The 22,567-nt window shown below is 32.0% G+C and overlaps 2 protein-coding genes across 6 annotated transcripts; one reads left to right on the top strand and one right to left on the bottom strand.

Annotated features, from left to right (window-relative positions):
- Positions 1-8,596: 8,596 nt before the first annotated feature.
- LOC100813276 (crossover junction endonuclease EME1B) lies at positions 8,597-14,287 on the top strand. 5 transcript variants are annotated; one of them, XM_014775777.3, is made up of 12 exons: positions 8,597-9,034; positions 9,393-9,701; positions 9,847-9,926; positions 10,153-10,302; positions 10,386-10,539; positions 10,724-10,833; positions 11,273-11,448; positions 12,516-12,579; positions 12,690-12,808; positions 13,234-13,323; positions 13,672-13,786; positions 14,003-14,287. In XM_014775777.3, exons 1-12 carry the CDS (start codon positions 8,767-8,769, stop codon positions 14,177-14,179), a joined length of 1,812 nt encoding a protein of 603 aa, XP_014631263.1. In that variant the 5' UTR covers positions 8,597-8,766; the 3' UTR covers positions 14,180-14,287. The 5 variants fall into 5 exon arrangements, with proteins under 5 accessions (XP_014631263.1, XP_014631262.1, XP_006580320.1 ...); XM_014775776.3 differs by having other exon boundaries at positions 9,393-9,764; XM_006580257.4 differs by having other exon boundaries at positions 8,598-9,034; positions 9,393-9,530; positions 10,171-10,302.
- Positions 14,288-14,753: 466 nt separating this feature from the next.
- LOC102667260 (probable serine/threonine-protein kinase At1g54610) lies at positions 14,754-21,733 on the bottom strand. The gene is made up of 7 exons (XM_041015301.1): positions 21,383-21,733; positions 20,239-20,523; positions 19,452-19,805; positions 18,724-18,945; positions 18,143-18,237; positions 15,295-15,412; positions 14,754-15,083 (listed from the first exon to the last, which is right to left on the bottom strand). Exons 1-7 carry the CDS (start codon positions 21,731-21,733, stop codon positions 14,754-14,756), a joined length of 1,755 nt encoding a protein of 584 aa, XP_040871235.1.
- Between the last annotated feature and the right edge of the window lie 834 nt (positions 21,734-22,567).

Below are 22,567 nucleotides of genomic sequence, written 5' to 3'. Positions count from 1 at the left end.
TGTCTTGGTGCTCAAGATGTTGCCAGGCTCAATTTACTGTGTAGTACTGTACTATACTTTGTCATACAACAGTTTTTTGTTTGTTCCGATTGTATTATTCTCCTAGAGTTAGATTGCACATAATAGGAGATTTGATTAATTAAACATGGAGGATGGCAGGATTTAATGAATGGAGGGCGAATACCCAACACTGGTGAGACTACGATCATTGTCAGATAAGACAATGGACAATGTTTTTCATGTTTGGAGAGGATTGAGACAACGGACAAGTGTTTGCATGGATCACATGGGAAGAGTACTCCATTGGTCATCTACTAGGTAGGCCTACTTTGTCCCTTAAACATTGAGCATGAACCAACCCTGATTTGGAGGGCTATTTAAACGCTATGATAGACACAGCCTTCATTGAGAGAATGAAATTATAAGCAACCAAGTTGGCTAAGGCAAAGCTACATAGCATATTTATATGTTTATATAGGTAGCATTATATGGTGGGACCAAAACTATTATTAGGAAGTCAGAAATTAAACAACTTTTGCAAATTTAATTTGAAGAGACTTTCTATCTTATAATTTATAATCTTTGGAATTAGTGTCATTTTTTAATTTCAAATTTAACTAGTGTGGTTACTGCAAATGCACTTAGTAGATGTGAAAAAAATTGAGCGAAAAATTATATCTCGTGCATCTATAATATAAAGTAGTTTTTCTAAGATAAAATAAAATATGGTAGCATCTTTTATTTTATCCACGTTATATGTGAAATTATATATTAGGTAAATCACTTAAACAAAAAATAGGTTTTTTATTCATTTTTTATTGTAGGCCAACTTACTAACGCAAGGCCCAATTAGAAACGGAAAAGTTGCGTCAAACTAGATTTCGTGAAGTGTGAGTTTGGTCTATATTTCTCAAATCTAAGGCTTGAGATTAGTCAACTTATAGAAAATAGGCCTTTAATTTGACTTGAACCGAAAGGTTATTTAATAGTACAATTTTTTAAATATAGGTTATAAAGTCACCCTTAAATATGTTAATGGGCCTAAACTTATAATCATGTAACCAAGCTTAAACCTTTAAATAAATCCAAAAATATACAATCTTAAAATGTTACAATATAAATTTAGTACAATAATAATTATATTATTATAACTCTACATATTATCATTGTTGGAGATCCTACATCCTAAGATATGATCCAAATAGAATATATTAGTGGGAACAATTTTTACTTCTTGTTAGGTTAACTTTTGGGGTTAAGTTAAACTTAAATTTAAATTTTAACATAATATCAAAATTTATTTTAAGTTTTTAGCATGAGAAGTGTGTGTTGATGATCTCACATTGTCACAGGAGATTGAATTAAGTTTAATTTTATGTTATAATTGTTATTGCTATTAACTTAATTAAATAGAGCCTTAATTGAAAGGTTTTTTAATGACTCAAAACTCAATTTTTTTCATTAAATTGGCATTAAAAAAAACTAGACTTAACTCATTTAGGGTTAGTTTTTTTTAAATTAATATATGTTAATTTATTAGTTTTGTTAAAATATCAATAAAAAAGATTTAAGCCTTGATCTCTTCCTCCCATTTTTTTCTTCATTCTTAAGTTTTTCTTTCTCAATCACTAAGTAAACTTTATATCTCTCATTTTGAGGGTAAGTTTATCTTAAGCTTTGACTTGAGTTAAATTGTAAACCTCCCATGAAAAACCTAACTTATTTTTACACATAGACTTAACATAATCATTACTCAATCAATTCAAGCCGATTACATTATTTCTTCCAATAATTAACTCGTAATAAACTTTATACACAGGGCCGACATCTTTTTGTGGCTTTTAGGATCACATATGGGGATTTAATCTCTTGAAAGATAGACTATAACCACCTATTGGTCTGTCAAATTGTGACTACCTGACGTCCTAATCCTATAAAGAAGAATTTCATCTCTTATGCTCTATCTAGTTGATCAAAGAACTAAATATAAAAGAAATAAGAAAATAAAAACTCGAAAGAAGAGAAAATGAAGGGAACAAAAGTAAAAAAAAAAAATATTATTTGAATTAATAGAAATAAAAATGAAAAAAAATATTTTTAGTTTGTTATTGAAAAAGTGAAAGAATGAATAATAAAAAAGGCTCGAATCAGACCACGAAAAACACTACTTATGAGAGATTTAGGTCAGATCATTTTGACAGCTCCAACTGCATGTGAATTTATTTTTTTATTATTATTAGAGAAAAAATATTAGACCATGCGTGTTGGGGATCCAGACAGGCCCATTAATATTTACTCTTAATTACTTATCGTACCATTTATTATCATTACTATTAGTTGCCCTGCAGGTAATTTCTTAATGCATGAATGGGTTGTTCTTTTGCTCCTCGATCTGCTGCAACATCAGGTATCTTTGGTTAAGTGACTGATTGAAGACCTTTTATTCGAGAAGAACACTCCGTACAGTAGCACGAAAACATGGTAGCCTATGATAACTTGTTAATAACATGTGTCGATGCCATATGGAGTAAAAAAATTATTCTTCTTCATATACATTATTGAACTTTTTGACATTTAATTTCTTGTCTTCTCATGTCCTACTGAGTAACCCATTTGTTGTTTATGATATGGCTGAAGATTGAAGGGCCACTCTTTTGTATCTATATAAAGATATATATAAAGATATATATATATATATATATATATATATATACATATATATATATATACATATATATATATATATATATATCATTATTTCATATACCATCATGCATTTTCACAACTTATAATATGTAAATTGACTTCAAATATTCCCAGATGCTGAAATTACTACAAGAACATATATGTAATAATCAAACTTCTAACTCCTGTCCTGATTTAATTTGTTCCCCAGCATGGCTAGCTCTTTACATGTTTGGTTATATGGATATGTGAATAGTTTCACTATAGCAACTGAGATGTCACCAACTTTTTTATCTTCTTTACATTAAATAAACTTCAGTCTCTTAAGATGTACCCCGCCGATAAAGTGATTGCATTAATTATTCCAGCAAAAATGTATATAAGGTTAGCATAGGGATAAGGGTATGAAAATTAAGCTTATGTTTTTTTTTTTTATTAGCACATCTAAAACAATAATAGTAAGTATTTTGGTGCCTGCTTAACACTTTGAATTTTGAAAACTCTTATTAGTATGCTCCCCTCATATTCTTATGGCTTCAAAAACCATTTACACGAGTTCTGAATATATGATTTGGCAACAGATAGATTGGTGTTTTCTTAACACAAGTCGATAATTTAAGTGTGGATTTCCTAGCTTCAAACAATATCTATACAATATACATGAAGGTCCTAGATAGATCCACTGCAGAGTAGTTAAGCACTGTGGAATATCGGTTCCTTTTCTAAGACAAGAAGAAAAGAAAAAGAACTTCAATTATGGATTGGCGGATTCCTTTTTGCAGGTGTGTAATCCATTGTATCCAACTCATCATTGCTGTCTTCTGCCCCTTCATGGTTTGGCTTAAAGAAACTAGTTTGAGTACTCTTCTTAACTGCATCATCCTTAATCTCTCGCAAACTTCTGGCTGTAAGATATTAACCAAAAGAAGCATCACATAAATGATAACGGACTTTGAATATCATATCATATACACAATATTAATCTTAATTTGGTAACATTTTCTAACAATGTATAAAATTGTAAACATAAAACGAAACTTACCACTAGCTGTCATGGTGATGAAGCAAAGCAACAGAAAAGCAACAAGGAGTAAGCGCTTGTTTGGTGACATAGCCATTATTTTACTTAACTCTTGGAGTGTCTTTGGTATGAATGTGTTATGTGTAACTATGCACTTGCACAAGACATGGCCTAGTTGCCCTCTTTTTATAGTCATGGAAATCAAGTACTTGCCAATAAGAGGGTACACCCATTCACGACAAGGAAAAATATTGTTGCGATTTAGGTTCTAATCGATGTCTCTCGCTTTGTCTTCCTTGAAAGTGACAAGACTTTGCTTCGAAAACAGGATCTAAGTTAAGAGCAAAAATGGTTCCATTCCTTCAATGCTACTAAGTTGGCATTTTGTGCCCCTTAAAACTTGGCACTGTGAATGTGAATTAACCAAAGATGATCCACAAAAGAAAAATAATCCCTTTCCTTCTTTTGAGGAGGAGGAGGGACCCCAGTCTTCTTTTGTGGAATACACTACGTGCACGAGACTTTTAAGGGTATTGTATGGTTATGAAACAATAAGGACTGAATCGAGCATTTGGCCCCTATCTCACAAGATAGGGTGAATTTCAATATTCCTTTCATATAAACTGACAGACATGAATGCTACACATGCAATTCATGAAACATCTCTTTCTTTCATTTAATATATACAATGACATATGTTATATATATTTTTATTATTTTGTGTACTAGTGTACAAAATTAGCTACGAAGTAGTATCACAGCACATATTTTATTCATAGGCTAACATTCACTGGTTATTTACTTCTAAAATTTACGAGAAACTAATCTCACATACCTCGCCACCTTAGGGTGTATGGTTTTCCAATGGTTGCCTTCATCCAAGCTCCGCATGCAATAGTAGAGGTGTCACTTAATTATAATGATTATGATGTTAATTAAAGTCAATGTGGGTCAAATTAGTCAAGAGGTAAGAAACAGAATAACATTATAGAGTGGTCGACATGCGTCCATGAGTAGCAGCAACATATAACTTAGCTAGGAAGAGTAACATTTTCAGTTTGTGCATGCACCTCATATTTAACTATTCTATCTTCATATATATATTATTCTTCTTAATCATGCCTATTTCTAATCTAGTTAAACAAGAAAGGAAATCATGCATTATTTAATGAATCAAAATAGATGACCGACATTGATGGGGCTTCAATCATTTTCAGATAAGCCGTTGAACACTGTTGTCTGTTGAAAAATCACCCGATCAATATCTAATTGTGGGGCTGCATTGTCCCTTTATTGCCCATACATAAACTAAATATTTATCTAATTTTCCCGCTGATCATTAAGATTAGAGATAATACCGATGGAAAAGAAAGATTAGGAATATATTAATAAATAAATTAAGAAATATACTTAAGCAATTTTCATGAAACTATATATACTATCATACAATCACTTAAAAAAGAACCAAATTCAAAAAAGAAAAAGAAACGTTTCATGCAATGATATTTTTAAAATTGCACCTCTAGTATATTCTCATAAAACACCACTGCATACCCACCTCTGTCTGGACGGGAAAATGATTTAGATATATTTAGTCGGTATTCCTTGCATTTATGATTTTTTTATATATATTTTAGTCAAAATAAAATTTTAATTAAAGTATACATCCGTATTATATTCAATATCGAATTCCAATGAAAGATATTTTATTAATATAAACAATAAAAAAATTCTTAAATATAAAAAAATTTCAATTATTTATAACTTATTTAATGAAATTCTCTCCAAATTATCCTTCTTTTTAATAAGGTTAAAAACTTTTTTATATTCAATATTAAATTCAAATAGAAGATATTTTAGAAAAAAAATATTTATTTTTTAATTAAAAATAACATAATTAAATGAAATTCACTAATTTTTTAAATAAATGTGAAATATATCTTTTTTATTGCTTATAATAATCGAGGCGGATGGAGTAAGAAGATCTTTACTTTTTGTAGTTAAAAATGAAAATAAAAAATATTTTCTCAAAATAAACACTACTAAGTTTTTAGAAAAAGTTGCGCGGGTACATTTCTAACTGCAATGTTAATTTACTTATTTATTTTACACATTACAACCATAATAGTGGTTGCATTATCTACATTTCCTCACAATTTCCTACAAAATCAAATATCACAATGAAATCACAAGCGACTAGAATTTAAAACCTTCATCATAGCTCGATGACTTGTACCGTACTGTTCGTTCTATGATGACAACACGTACATGCCAAATAGTGAACTATAGGAGTAGGACGCCATGGAAACAGTACTCAACGTAAGCTTTAATAGAATATAGTTTGCATTTTGTAATAATAATAATGTACTTCAGGTGATGGTCCAGATTGTAATTAAGTAACATGGGGTCGGTCGGTTATGTCAGGCACAAAATGGCAATGTGGAAGCCAAAAAAAACCCAAGCAAATGAAGTGAAACCTTCTTACCCCTGAAAATGAACTAATTGAGCTTGAGTAACAAATTGTTGAGGTTAGAATCACTAGAACGAGCGTGACCATGTTCCACACCCGGGTTTTAGGGTAGGGGCCAATGGGTCACATTTTCTTCTTCTAATCAAAACGCGTGGATGCATACAAGACCAAAACCAAAAGGCCCCATTGGAGGGAAAAGTGCGTGGTCCCAAACAAACCCTAGTTTTGGTTTTGGACCCTCTGGGCTGTCACGTGCTTCCGCAGCGGCTTTCGCGTGATATTGCTTTGCTATGCTTAACATCATTGATTAGTGTGTGGTTTATAGGATTAGGAAAAGTTAATCACGTCTTGTTTCGGATTGATTTTGATTTTGCCTCTTCAATGAGAGTGCCTATTTGCTTTCACTTGTCTCTGCGTTGCGTATTACTATAGAGTAACGATCCAGGGCACAAACTCACATGTTCTGTTGGGAGTAGTCCATTCATTATCTACACTACGTCGATGTGATATGGACCATCTTAGCAATTCACACAATTTAAACACGTATTCTTTTTGTAACAATTTTAAACACGATACAGGCATATAATTATTTAGTTGCAATATTCTAAATATTTTATACCATCTTTTAATTATATTACAATTTCATCTTTAAATGGAGAATCTTAACCATAACATAAACTTGTAAAAGGTTAAGTTAGATCAGAAAGTCATGTGACTTTTTTAAGTGTTCATGTAATCACTAAATAATTTTAATCTTAATAATTCATGTTTTATACACATATTTTTGTGTTTTAATGAGGACGTATCAAAAAATAAATTTTGCTTATTATGAACAATGAAAACAATCAATAATATGCTTACAAAATTATAGATAAATGATTAAGATTAACAATCAATCATTGATTGCATGATTACTTAAAAAAATTATATGCATTTATCTCTTAATGTCAATCATTTAAATATGAATTCTTTTAATCTTTACAATTAAAATTGTCATATGCATTTTTTTATTTTGATAATTCAAATATGACTTAATGGCTTATATTTGTAGATTATATTTGATAAAATTAGATGAAAGCTGAAAATTAAAAAATTAGTTTATTAAATTATAAATGTTGACTCAAATTAGTTGTTAAAATAATTGAAAAGTATAAAATGATAAAAATAATAAAATCATAATTTATTTAAAAAGGTAATTAGGAAATTAGATAAATATATTAAAGATAAAAATAAAAGAAAATATAAAAAATAAAAAGTTAGTGTATTTTAAAAAATACTACTTCAAGTAGTACTTTAAAAAACGTTTGAAGTTATTAAAAAAAATTATTTAACGAATAATCAAATAAATTTTTTAACTAATAAAAAATTAAAAATTAACTAAAATATATTGTCAAACATAATAATAATCTCACCTTTCATAACAACAAAAAAGGGATTGGGTGAGCCAACTCACCAACTTGTAGTGGTTCTAGTTGAATTGAAACTTTCTTAAACCACCACAAGATGAGTCATCCATTTAAAGCTTCAATTCTTAGTAAGCCAAATCATGTTAAAGTTTCTTAGGGATTACTCCTTATTAGTGTCTATTCTCTTTTGCACCGATAACTACTCCCCTTCCTCGTCAATGTTTGTGATGTTATAGTGAATAATGATAAACTTAATGCCTAAGTTGAAAGGATAATTTAACAGGATTACAAATTACGAAATGGAAAAACATACCTTTGGTGGGATGAAGGTTAGACATTTATATGCAAGGATTATTATCTCTAAAGGATGATGGTTACTAATTCTTAGGAGCAGGTGAAAATAATAAACCGTTAATTAAACAATTAATAAATCTAAGGAATATAAATTACTTTCCCATGGTGGGAGATCTAATTGGCTCTCACAACTGTAGCCTGCAATGTCAAACAAAAATTTTCTACATTTCAAGGCAACAACAAAAAAAGGAGGAAAACTATTAGAGTCATGAAAAAAATAAACACACATTAAACGTTCATAAGTACATGTTAATCTTCCTTGAAGCAGTGTTATTAGCTGTGTATTTGTGATCAATTTAAAATGTCGTTACACACAAATTCAACAATTTGTTAGTCACATTAACATGTTTTGTTTTTCGTCTCTCAACAATTGACGCACGTTAGTCCAAAATAACTAAGTGTTGCTTCTGCATCATTTGCTAGCTTATATGTGTATTAGTCAATTTTAAGTGCGTTTCGAATTAGAATCCAAACACACACTAAATTTCTTAGAATGTGCAAAAATGAGAGTTTACTAGTTTGAACATGAATTTGCCAATTTTGTGTTTTGGATTGACACTAACCCTATTATCATTTGTAAAGAGAACTAAAAACGAGTGAAATAAACACTAATATAAGGTGGGGCCTATACTTTTAATTTCATTTCATCCTACAAACATTTTAAAAGCTTCTCAGACCGTGCAAAAGTGAGAGTTGAACCACTAAACAAACACATCCCTAGTTAATGAGAATATGATATCCAAGTAACCAAACACACCCGCCGAGAATGATCCCGCGCTAATTCGAAGACGGAGACAACCAAACGCCATAGTAGTGCCGAGGCGGTGACGATGGATCCCATCATCCTCTCCGACGAAGAAGACCCTTCAACGCCGTTCCCGCTCCGTCCCAAGAAACGCCGAACCGAACCGGATCCAAACCCAAACCCAAACCGCACCGTCTTCGTCATCGACGATGACCCAACCCCTCACAAATCCGCCACACCTTCTATCGTTCCCGAGACTCCAATGTCCGCGCTATTCGATTCCGACATTGCAATCGTCAAATGCACCATACCTTCCGATCCCACCGCTAGGGTTTCCCCCAAAAAATTCTCTGGTCGAATCCATTTTCTGTCACTGCTATCACTTCACTTTAGCTCTATCTCTCATTTCTTATTTTCCATAATTTGATTTATATTTTTCGGCTGGAACTCTAGCATTACTCTTTTTCAGTGATTGTATAAGCAAACATAATTATTACATTATTTTGCTATCTAGAAAAGAAAAAAAAATTAGAATTGCATTGTTAGGGTATTTGTTTGTTTCCGTGCTGATATGTAGCTTTGGGTTTCCTAGTGAAATTTAATCTGTCATGCTTTATGATTGTTGTTTGTTCTCCCCCCCTTTTTGAAATGTTCAATATTCTATGAGAAGTGAACTTCATCTGAACAGCATGTATATTATTTGTTGTTCAGCCCCTTCAGGGATTAGTCAAATGATATGTTTGGAATCGGATAATGAGTCGGAAAATTGTGGAATGGGCACACGGGACAAAAATGAGCCAAGAGATTCTAGATGGATTTCAAATTCAATGGGGTCTGGAAGTTCTCCTGGTATATGCTTGGAATCAGATAACGAGTTAGAAAATTGTGGAATGGACAAACCGGTTGAGAATGAACCAAGAGATTCAAGATGGACTTCAAATTCAAGGGAATCTGGAAGTTCTCCTCATATATGTTTGGAATCAGATAATGAGCTAGAAAATTGTGGAATGGGTGAACGAGGTGAGAATGAACTAAGAGAATCAAGATGGACTTCAAATTCAATGGGGTTTGGAAGTTCTCCTGGTATATGCTTGTTGACAAGTTACATTTGTTCTTCACCACCTGAAATGCTTTGTTTATTTGTTTATGTAATTGAAAATTCCAGAGAGGCATATTTCGTGGGGAAATGCTACTCAAACTGAAATGCCTGGGGATGACCTTTCAAATCCAGCCTCTTCACAAGTGGTTAGTCATTTGATCATCATTCTCCGTGTTGTGTTTATGCACATGTATGTAGTTATTCATTTTCTATTTGATTTTCATTGATAATATAAAATTTGTTTATTCTAATTGTATTTGCTTCAAACGAAAAAGTGGATTGTGTTGTTTTTTTCTGTGCTTCTTGGATTTTTCTCCATGCATTTGAGAGAATCTCATACTATTGTATGAGTTTTATGGTCATCCTGATTAGGAAAATATGAACATGCAGCAAGAGGAGAACGCCAATAATATTAAAAAATCCAAAGTTTCTGCAAAGAACACAACCAAGGCAGTGGGAAAAACAAAAATGACAAAAGAAGAAAGAAGTCGCTTGATGGAGGAAAAGAAACTACAGAAAGAAGTGTGTTTCAGTTTATAGCTCTGGTCATTGTTTATACATTATATCATTTAGAATATGATAGCTCATGAAAATTTATTCTTCAGCAAGAGAAGTTAAAAAAAGCTGCTCTGAAGGCTGAAGCTGCAGAACTGAAAAAAATTGAAAAAGAAAAGCAAAAGTGGGAAAAAGGGAAGTTTGCAATGAAATCTATAGTGGCAGAAATTGATGCAAAGGTGGTTGAATTAGGTTCAATTGGAGGTAGGTTATTGATATCTGAATCCATAAGTACATGATAAATTTCTACATAGTTTATTTATTATGATTGTTTTCTCTTAAAACTAATATTCTCTTGTTTATCTGAATTCTTAACTACAAAATAAGTTTTAATGCAATTTCTTAATTGTGATTGTTTTCATATAAAACTACTATTCCCTGGCTGCAGGACATCTGCTTACTAGGTTTGCTGAAAAAGGACTTACATACCATATTACATCAAATCCAATCACAGGGTCAATTTTGTGGTCTATGAAAGTTCCAGAACATATTTCACAGGTAAGAAATGCCTGCAGTTCATCTTTAAGCATCAAATCATTAAGCACTGCCTGTAGCTAAATTCAGGGAGGAGAAGGAGGAGAGCAATTAGTTACATGAGTTCTAAGCTGGTTATAATCTCATGACTCATTGTCCGTGCATAACTCTTTTTGGCCTCAGGAGTAGTCTTGCATGTTTCCTCATCTGCATTCTTCATTCAAAGAGTTGAAATGGATGTTTTAAGTTTCAATCACACACACATGTATTTATGGATGTATTTAGAGAGGGATGCCATGACATTAACATTATGTTTTAGTAATGACAAGTAATCAATCATACACACCTGAATTGTGATAAACTTTTAGGCCTGGCCAGTGTAGAATTATCTTTATATATCTAATGAAAACTTTTTTCAGTACATCCAAACTATGAGGCTGATATCAATTTCATTTATTTGCAGCTTTCTACTGAAAGAATTGAGATTCCATATATCTTGCTCGTTTATGAGGCTGACAAATTTTGTAACCTTGTCATGAATGATTCTCTTTTTGATCAACTCTCTAGCATTCAAAGTCTTTATCCAGCTTATACAGTTTGTTACCTCACCAATAGGTTATTGGCTTATATTAATAAAAAGTGAGTGATATATTACAATTTTCTCAATATTTCAATTCTACCAGCAACTAGTTGCATTTATGTTTTAGCATATTGTGCTATGTTGATATAGTGTGCGCATATATTTGCTAATTCATCCCCAGCACCAGATAACTTAATATTGGGTTTCAATCAAACTCCCAAAACAAATTAAAGGAATATAATATAATAAAAAAGTTAGAACTACTCAATAACTTTTTTACAGTATACATGCATTTGAGTTAACTTTAATTTTTCCTTACTCATGCTCATATTTATTACCCATAAATCTCTTTAAAAAGTCAGATTCATCAATCATCACCCATTTGATAGGGCCCTAATTAGGTAATGGTAAGGTACCCATCTGTATTCATCTACACCTCTGTGAACTTTTTTTTATAAATAAATTACAACCATATAAGCCATTCCATATCTATTGTTGAAAATTGTATGAAAGTAAAATATTGTGTAGTTGGAATTTGGAATATTGTTTTAACGGACCTTTCTTGTATGAGAGCTATGAAGCTCAAACATGCACCTTATTTTCTATTCTAAACGTTTATTTTAAATATACTTTTATAAATATGAGATTTACTTGAGTTGCATGCAGTAAAACTTTTATTTTTTGTTTTTTAAGATGTACAGGTTATCTGAATATTTTTCTAAAATTACTTTTGAATAGGAATTCCATTTAAATATTATTGAAATAGTGTAAATCAGGAGTTTTGGAAAATCATATGCAACATTTGCCAAAATGCAATTCCTTTCAGCTAAAAGTAAGAAAACTTGGTCCAGACAGAATGTAAGTTTCATGCTGTGCAAGGTACAAATGCATTCTGCACCTGGTTTCCAAATGCAAGAAAAATTGCCAAAAGGATGCTGCATAGTGCATACAACCTTCTTTACACACAATTCACACATACTAGTATTTTCCTCTGTATATAATTTTATTTAAATATCTGTTAATGATTTCTGATACTTTAGTTTTGGCCAATTTATTTATAACCTACAATTTCTTTTTTGATTTCATGATATTATTTTGTTGAATCTTTGTTTTTGTGATCTGTTAGGGAACAGGAAAAATATAAGAACCCTGAGAACAATAGTTGTTGGAGACGTCCACCTGTAGAGGAGGTTGAATAACTGGCCCTTTCATTTTCAAATTACAAGGAATAGGTCATGTTTTAAATTTTTACCTTCTTGTTCAAACATGTCTATCATTTTTGTTTTAAATTGCCCTGTAGGTTCTGGCAAAACTAACGACTAATTTCAACAAAGTACACTCCAGGCAGTGTGCAGATGAGGCTGAACTGGCTGAACATGTTGTCGGTTTGACATGTAGCCTAGCATCTTGTCAGTTTAGGTACTTGATGCTTGTATTTTTGGTATTGAATTAGAGTCCTGTCAATCTTTGAAGGAAAAAGGTTTTATATGCAAAACTTCTACATGTAAAACCAGTTGCGCAAAATCCATTAAAGGGTCCATTGGTGGAAGGTGGAATTTGACATGTCTACTGATTCTTTGCTATATCTGTGTTATAAAAAAGAAACCATTGTTTTCTTCCGTTTTCCCCCACTTTTTTCATGCATACAACTCATTTCTTTAAATTTGTATTGAAGCATTAATTCTCAGTTTGCAAGAACAACTTAAGTCCTAGAATTGGTGTTCTTTCACTTATTTGGAAGACACAATACCTGCCTTTTAACACTGTAAATATGCTCCATATTCATTGTGTAGTTTATCTTTTAAAATTGAATGTTGCACCATTTTTGTTTTTTTAAACTGCAGAAAGAAGTTATCCCGATTGTCTGTAAATGCAAATGGAGCCCTTATTCCAAAGGACTACGTTGACCGGAATTTGATAAAGAAATCTTTGTGGTGAGTGATTTTGACATTGTTATATTGCATAGAGAAATGCATCCTCTTAATTACTTCAAACAAAAAGACGAAAATGCTTAAGCGTTTAAGTTCTTGCCAACACAAAGGACATTGAATACTTTTTTCTGTTGGTAATTAGGAGAATTGATAGGCTGAATCGTTTGATGGATTGGTAATTTTTCTATTGCACAAACTCTTTGAAACAAACACATGACCTCTATTTTTATTACCCATTACCTGTTGTTGTTTACTTTGTTTTTGATTTATTTTGTATTTATCTACTAGTGTACTTCATATCTGTTTTGTCTTTTCAACTTGTGTTCCTCACCATGACTTCCACGACTATAGGTTAAAAGCTTTGGTTGCTATGCCCAAGGTACAGCCACGATTTGCTATTGCTATTGGGAAGAAATACCCAACCATGAAGTCCCTGTTAAGTGTTTATATGGATCCAAGTAAATCGGTATGTGTTGTTAAGATTTATTATGTTTGCTTAGACCTTGATTGATTGCACATTGCAGTAAATTTGGACACTAAAATGTAATCTGTTTGACATCTTTTAGTTGCTTTAGTTACACATAATTGGTGATAAAAGAAAGGATGGCCAGAAGTTTTTATTATCCTTCTTAATGATGGAAGGTGCAATATAAAAAATAAGACTCTGCTTTAATTGCCACAGGAGCATGAGAAGGAATTTTTACTTCAAGACTTGATGACCGAAGGTTTGCTTGGTGGTGACAGAAGGCTAGGTGAGGTGTGTTCAAAGAGAGTATATAGAATTCTAATGGCGCAAAGCGGATGCATTAGAACAGATGATGTCGAGAATGGTGCTGATTTCTTTGAACGTCAATCATGAAGAGCTTTGTCCTTGTATGTAAACTGTGTTTAAGAAAGGGTGCTACATGTGAATATGCAAGGGTGACAACCTTTTAGATGTTTAATGGATTTTACATTTTATAAGAAATTAAAATCCGTTATTATTTTATATAAGTGATAAACTATTTTGTTACATTTTGTCGTCACTATTAATGAAGTTATAGTGGTGGTTATAATCGGGTAACTATTATGAATAATTATTAATTAACGACAACCTTTATATTTATTACTGATTTTTTGTCTCTAAAATATCTAACTTTCTATGTAATGATTGTTTTTGTACAACATAATTTGTATAATTTTTTTATGCAACGAAAAAATATGAAGAGAAGGGAGAAAGTTAAGATAAGATTGATGATCTGACACAGAGCCATAAAGAGAAAATAATATTGTAAAAAAATACTTATTATTACTACAAATGTTGTCTATAATAAAGTATTTATAATAGACTATAAATTGTTCAAATTTTATTTCTTAAATATTTTTATCACATCTTCCGAAAGGGAAGAGTGACTCAAATGATTATAAATACAATAGAAAACAAGCAGAGAAAGTTACATTTCGTGGCCCAACTTCTTATTTGGTTCGTAGAGGCTTGATAGATTCTCTGGATCAAGTCGAATATCCATTGCAGAAAAGGACTTGCGCAAGGGACCAAGTTCATTGCGATTGATCATATCAATTATAGATGCTTGCCAGAGGGTATAGTTTTTTATGTTCTTAAGAGCATTAGGATGGCCCTCGGTTTTGGGGGATTTTCTCACACTGGAGAGAAAAACGGGGGATATAGATGCATTCATGCTCCTCTCGTTCATAAAGAGTGACCATGTGCTGCTTCCACTTTTCCCTGTTTCTTCACATTTCATGTCTTGTGCCACACTCTTCTGTTGTCAAAACCAAAAACATACAAGTATTACCTTTGTCTTCACTATATGCAAATATCTAGCTACAATAGTTCTTTAAAAAGAATGAGTAGTTTCTACGAGATTCTAAGTTCAAACTTCATTACCGTCATTGTACATAATATTAAAAAAGTTCCTTAAATGTGAAAAAATATATCAAATAATTTGATGAAACTGTTTGGTTGGAAATCACCTCTTTTGCTGATTCTGAATCTCTCCTGCTTTGTTCAGCAGTTTGGTTCTTTCGTGACTGACTCACATTGCATGCACTTGTTTGATATACATGCCCTTTTTTTTTCAGACCCTTGCGCCTTAGTTTTTCATGAAAAGTAATAAACAATGATCAAGATCAGTCCACAATATGAAATCCAATGCTGCACTATAGTTAATGGTTAATGTTGAAGATATACTTTTGTAACTGCATAATATTTTATTTTTCAATTTTTAAAATAGGATTTAGTAAATAAGTTGATTCCCTATATTTTAGGAGTAAGTCAGTTTTAATAGATTAGCCTAGTTAATAAGTGGTTCCTATCTTTAAGGAGCAAGTTAGTTTTAATATTCTGTTTTGTTAATATCTTGTTATCTAATTAGTTTATCTTTTGCTATTTATTGTATCGTTGCTGAGAACAATTTGAATTAGAATAGAATAATTTTATTTCCTCTGCATACGTATTGTCTCTCTTCTCTCCTCTGTTTTTTATAATTTCCTCCACAAAACCAACAATTGGTATCAAGAGCCTTATTCTTACGGGACCTCTACCATGGAAGGTGAAGCAAGTTTTTCCCACATAACTCTTCCAATCTTTGATGGAGAGAATTATGATCTTTGGGAAGTGAAAATGCAATCCTACATGGAGTCTTTGGATTTATGGGATGCTGTGGAAGAGGATTATGAAATATATCCGCTGCCTGAAAATCCCACCATGGCCCAAATTAAAAATCATAAGGAAAGAAAGATGAAGAAGGCAAAGGCGAGGTCATGTTTGTTCACTGGTGTTTCACAAATGATATTCATCAGAATCATGACTCTTAAATCACCCAAAGCAATTTGGGATTATCTGAAAGAGGAATACGCTGGAGATGATAGAATACGAAGCATGCAAGTGCTGAATTTAAGGAGAGAATTTGAGCTTCAAAGGATGCAAGAGTCAGAGACAATCAAAGAATACTCAAACAAATTGTTGGGTATTGCCAACAAGATAAAGTTGTTGGGAAGTGATTTTGCTGATTCGAGAATTGTAGAGAAAATTTTGGTAACGGTGCCGGAGAGGTATGAAGCATCTATAGCTTCATTGGAGAACACAAAGGATCTGTCGAAAATCACATTGGCAGAAGTGCTACACGCCCTGCAAGCTCAAGAGCAGCGAAGGTTGATGAGGCAAGATAGTGTTGTCGAAGGTGCTTTGCCCGCCAAACATCATGAAGTTGATGAAAACAAAAAGGATTTTTTCAAGAAGAACCAACCAGCAAGCAGCGAAAATAGTGCAAACAACCAAAACAAATGTAAGGATAAAAAGAAAAATTATCCACCTTGTCAACATTGTGGCAAAAAGGTCATGCACCTTTCAAATGTTGGAGGAGACCAGATGCAAAATGTAACAAGTGCAACCAGATAGGGCATGAAGCGGTGATCTGCGCCAACAAAAATCACCATGATGAGGGAGCTCAGATTGCTAATCAAGAAGAAGAGGACCAACTGTTTGTGGCCACATGCTTCTTGAGTAGTGAATCAAGTGAAAGTTGGTTGATTGATAGTGGTTGTACGAACCACATGACATATGATAAGACTTTATTCAAGGATTTGAAGCCAACTAATGTCTCAAAGGTCAGAATTGGGAATGGTGGCTATATTCCTGTAAAAGGAAAAGGAACTGTTGCAATTTCAACGTGTTCAGGTATCAAATTAATATTAGATGTTCTTTATGTACCTAACATTGACCAAAACTTGCTAAGTGTAGGTCAGTTGATTAAAAAGGGATTTAAAGTGTCCTTTGAACATCAACATTGCTTTATCTATGACAATTTTGGCCGGGAAGTTCTAAGGGTTAAAATGAAAGGTAAAAGCTTCTCATTTGATCCAGCAGAGGAGGAGCATACAACCTATTTCACTCAAGTCACACCCACGGAATTCAAGCACAAGAGACTTGATCATTGCCGTCTTGAAAGAATGCTAAACATGGAAAAAAGGAAATATGCAAAAGAAAATTTGAAGAAGTTTCAAATGGAGGAATGCAAATCTGTTAGCACTCCAATGAATCAAAAGGAGAAGTTCAGCAAGAAAGAAGGTGTTGATAACATTGATGAAGGATATTATGGGAGCTTGATTGGATGTCTAATGTATCTCACTTCAACAAGGTCAAATATTCTATTTGCTCAAAAAGAACAAAATTGAAATTTTTGTTGATAATCAAGTAGTCATTGCTATTGCAAACAATCCCGTGTGTCATGGGAAGACTAAACATTTCAACATCAAGTTCTATTATTTGATAAAGATGCAACAAAGTGGTGAAGTGAACTTAATTTATTGTAAGTCTAAAGATCAACTGGCTGACATGTTTACAAAGTCACTACCTATCAACAAACTTGAACTTAAAGAATTGGAGTTTGCAGTTCCAAAAGCAAGGAGGAGTGTTGAAGATATACTTTTGTAACTGTATAATATTTTATTTTTCAATTTTTAAAATAGGATTTAGTAAATAAGTTGATTCCCTATATTTTAGGAGTAAGTCAGTTTTAATAGATTAGCCTAGTTAATAAGTGGTTCCTATCTTTAAGGAGCAAGTTAGTTTTAATATTCTGTTTTGTTAATATCTTGTTATCTAATTAGTTTATCTTTTGCTATTTATTGTATCGTTGCTGAGAACAATTTGAATTAGAATAGAATAATTTTATTTCCTCTGCATACGTATTGTCTCTCTTCTCTCCTCTGTTTTTTATAATTTCCTCCACAAAACCAACAGTTAATATATCAATAGCACATAATTTGGTTCACACTTGTGTGAAAGACAAAGCTTCTTAGTTCTAAACTGATAGCATACCTTTTGCGTCTCTTTGTTTGTGAGCGTTCGCCGTCGTCTTTGTAGATCACTGGTAGCGCTGAAAGGTCACATGCTAATGGACTTGACGTGAAAAACTGTAAGCAGTCAACCCTTAGCATATAGCAATTTCAATTTTCAAATAATGTTTTTACGGCACATAAAAATTCTATTTTGTTCTTCAAACTTTTGAAAGTTTATAACTTGCAAATTTAGTAAGAAAACCTTGCTAACTTTCAAATATCAAGTGGCTAATTCAGGACTTGATCTTAGTGTCAATTAATGATGATGTTCTTCGTGTTGAAAAGCGAAGACTAAGGTAAGGAACAATGGAAAGACAGTAGTTATCTTATTTTATCAAAGGAGCACTTCTAATCTTCCTTAAACGTCCTCTTCATCAAATAAAAAATATCAACCAAATATTTGTTATAGATATTAAAAATATTTATGTTTATTGCAAGAGTTTAATTTCAGACACTATTACAGTCTCTAAGTCATTCATTATCAAATAAAAACACATCTAAGTGCACATAAAAGTAACTAGAAGCATGATTAATTAGCAACAAGCTAGAGAAGTAACTCACTTCACTTTCAAGAGCAGAGGCAGCGGTGCCACGAGAGTAAGAGTCTAGATCAAGAAGAGTGGCCAAGAGAGCACAGGCAGAGGAAGGAAAATCCTTGAAATTTTCTTCATAATTAGCTTTATAATGTGGTGGTGGACGGAAGCTTGTCATTAGCTTCATTTTTATCCAGTAATCCGCTGAAGGTGAACCACAAAGTTTGAAAATCATGTGAAGCTGTTCAACCTATATACACAAAATTCTTAGCAGCGGATCAGACCCTAAAAAGCTTCTATTAGCAGCTTTAATTAATATAGAATGTACCAAATGCATTCACACATTCATAAGATATGAATCAGACTTAAAATATGCATTTGAGATTTAAACCATCCAATCTTCATCGATGCCGATTTATGATTGTGCGAATGCATGAGTTCAAAGAATTCGGGTCAATACCCAAATATAGTAGGGGGACAAGAGAAATTATTATATGGTCTAAAACTATCATGTCCTGGACAATCTTCTCATAACACATAATTGAGTTTTATTAATTTTTTCTCGAAGAACTCAATTACGTGTCATGTAAAAGTTATTTATGATCATAGACACATCACATGTAGTAGTCCTAGACCATGTAATAATTTCTCCATGAAAAGGGGCAAAAATCAGTTAGTTACTTTAACATGCATGTGAGATGACTTGATATAAGTTTCCATAATGATCAGATCAATCATCGTTGTGTACAGCTAAACTCTTTCACTATTTTCATGCAGTCCAAATAGTTTTACCTCGGTCCTCCCGGGCATAATTGGTCTTCCAAGGAACATCTCGGCCAACAAGCATCCTGCACTCCAGAGATCAATTTCATATCCATAATCTGTTGATCCTAAAAGAAGTTCAGGAGCTCTATACCAAAGTGTCACCACTCGATTTGTAAAAGGTCCTTCAGGTTTGATAGCGAAAGAATTTGCCAGCCCAAAATCTGCAATTTTTAGCACCCCTTTTTTATCTACTAACAAGTTAGAAGGTTTAATATCTCTATGCATAACTCCCCTCTTATGACAATGCTGCAGCCCCAAAAGCAGCTGCTTCATATAACACTTGATCTGCATAAATTACAACTAAACCACTGTTATCATTTCATCACTAGCCAAGTGCTGATCCAAATATCAACAAGAACAACATAGGAAGTGACTAAAGATTTTTAAATTTGAGCTATTACAAATCCTATATTTATTAATAAACAAAATCAAGAGCAACTAAAATAAAAGAAACAAATCATTTATATGTAGCCTTTCCTAGCAGCAAACAATCACAATTTACAAATCTCAAAATGAATCTTTTTGGAATAAAAATATAATTAGCTCGAATTCCAGTATAAAAGTTATTTATACTTTCATATACTAATGAATGATAAGATTCTTAACTTTTGTAATAATTACTTTAAAAGATATTCAGAATGATTCTTAATTTATTAACCGTGTGAAATCTTTTTATACTAAGAGTGCATTGAAATTAATATCAGTGTATAAACCAAACCTGTGGTTCAGTGAGTTTCTCCCCAGGCCGGGAGATAATTCTTGTAAGGTCAGAATGCATGTAATCAAAAACAATATAAAGACTATACTGCATCCTTGATGTTGCTAGTCCTTCCAGTTTCATGACATTGGGATGATCCAGAGCCTGCAGTATCATTATCTCTCTTGCCATAAACTTTATGCTTTCAGGATCAGATGTGTCAAATCTTACCTTCTTCAAAGCAACAATCTTCCCAGTATCTTTATCTCGGGCTTTGTATACATTGCTATATGTTCCACGCCCCACCTACCACCCCAGATAAATAAGTTAATTGCTTCTCCAATCCCTTTCTCTATATGTACGTCAAATCATTACAGTAAATGATTTGATATCATTATGGTAATAACTCCTAACCAATCTTTACATGAATGTAATCGAGTTTTATGGAGACAATAGAGTGAATAGACACGTTATAGTCCGGAATCATATAATAATTTCTCTAAACTTACATGCATGCGAAGAGAAAGAACAACCTAACTGTCCGTTTGGAAGTAACAAGGAATTAAAGGAGAAAGTTCAAAAATTGGTGTAGGTATCACGCCTTCTGTCACACTACTTTAATTTAATTTTTATTTTATTTCATTCCACTCCACTGAACAGGAGCTAAAATTATATATAAGCTAAGAAAATAATCTTGTGGCTTATTATCAGAGAAATTTTCCGATAAATTTAGCTAGAAAATGTACACTATTATATAATTTTACTTACATACAACTTTATACATGAATTTGTTAACGTTAAAGAATTAATGTTATTTACATGCAACTTTACACATGTTTAATAAATGAAACATACACTATAACTAACTAAGGAGTATATACTCAAGAATTTATAGATATCACAAAGTATTACTCTCTTTTTTAATTACATGTTTGGACACATGCGTTAAGAAATGTAACCAATTTGTTGAATTTTATAGAAAATATTAGACAATTTCTTAATATATCATTTATCTCTCTAATTAATTACTCACTTACTCTTCTTATATACTACTCTCACTAAATATTGATTAAGGATAATCTTAACAAAAAAATATTTAATGTAACAATGGATTTATAATAAAAAAAATTATATAAAATGGAGGAAGTAGGTGTTATATTAGTACCTTTCCGAGTTTGTCATAGGAATCAACACTCTTGGGAACCAAACTAGCCAAAACGTTTGGAGGGATATTATCAACGAGCCATTTTGGCCAGCCTTCCACAAACTCATAGCGTGCAGTGTTGTTCTTCTCCTCTGAAGCATTAGCAAGCTCATGACTCTTGTCATCGTTTGTAGCAACAGCCTCTACCTTGCTACTAGTATTATCTCTAATTTCTTTGTCTTCCAACACGTCAACGTGCTTGTTAGATGAGTGTGTAGTAATGATTGGTTTGGGTGCATGCTGCTCCTTGTTTCGTTTCAACCTCTCAGCGTTCCTCCGAGGAGGAGTGTATTTGGTGTTAACGCACCCCATATGGCGACTCGAAACTGCCAATATCTCTGTTTCGGTCACAACCACGGCATATACTATACTATATGTATCTAACTGTAAATTTAACCAACACTAATAATAAGAACAAATTGTCTAACCAAATGTATCTATGGCTTTTTATTTGACACTTAATTATTTCTCTCCCATCCAATAAATGTATTTTAGATAAAATGGTATTTTCAGTTGTGACTTCAAATTGAAAATTAACTCTTAGACTACAATTAAAGGATTCAAATGTGAACTCATTTGACAACAACTTTTGATAACACTAATGAAATGGATAAAAATTTTGTTTTATTATTTCTAAAATAGACTTAATCATATGAATTACTACTATAACTTTATTTTCTAAAATGAACCTTCTTTCAAATATAAAGAATAAGCAATGTATTTTAGGTTAAAGATAGAAAATTAATTCTATAATCAAATCATTAAAGAAGAAATTTTATCTCATTTCACTTAAATCTAAAGGAAAGAAAAGTATAAAACGAAATAAATCCCATCAAGTTTCATTCTATGACCTTATATCATATTTTAAACAATCCAAAAAAAAGAGTAATATCATGTGATTCCATGTAGTATTTTCTCTTCATTGTCATTATAAGGAATCATTAAAGTATTATTAAAATAAATAAATATTTGTAATCAGAAACTAAACAGATTTTACATTACAAACAAAAAAATAGTTTAATTAATTTTTATGCATTGTAAGTGTAAAAAAAAATACATTATCAATCAATTAAAAATTATTATAGATATGACTTTTATGTTAATTGTTTTTAATGTTAATAAATTTATTATATATGATAAATTATG

The sequence above is a fragment of the Glycine max genome, chromosome 5, assembly GCF_000004515.6.
Source record: "Glycine max cultivar Williams 82 chromosome 5, Glycine_max_v4.0, whole genome shotgun sequence".
In the NCBI taxonomy this organism is placed as follows: Eukaryota; Viridiplantae; Streptophyta; class Magnoliopsida; order Fabales; family Fabaceae; genus Glycine; species Glycine max.
The sequence above is the reverse complement of the archived record's forward strand: the minus strand, read 5'-3'. Positions and strand labels throughout refer to the sequence as shown.

Coding starts and splice junctions, on each gene's coding strand:
- LOC100813276 (XM_014775776.3), top strand. CDS start 8,767: ATGGATCCCATCATCCTCTCCGACGAAGAAGACCCTTCAACGCCGTTC. Junction 11,449..12,515: donor TTGGCTTATATTAATAAAAA/GTGAGTGATATA, acceptor GTGATCTGTTAG/GGAACAGGAAAAATATAAGA. Junction 13,324..13,671: donor TTGATAAAGAAATCTTTGTG/GTGAGTGATTTT, acceptor CCACGACTATAG/GTTAAAAGCTTTGGTTGCTA.
- LOC102667260 (XM_041015301.1), bottom strand. CDS start 21,733: ATGGGGTGCGTTAACACCAAATACACTCCTCCTCGGAGGAACGCTGAG. Junction 19,806..20,238: donor AGAAACTCACTGAACCACAG/GTTTGGTTTATA, acceptor TAATTTATGCAG/ATCAAGTGTTATATGAAGCA. Junction 18,238..18,723: donor CCTCTGCTCTTGAAAGTGAA/GTGAGTTACTTC, acceptor GACTGCTTACAG/TTTTTCACGTCAAGTCCATT.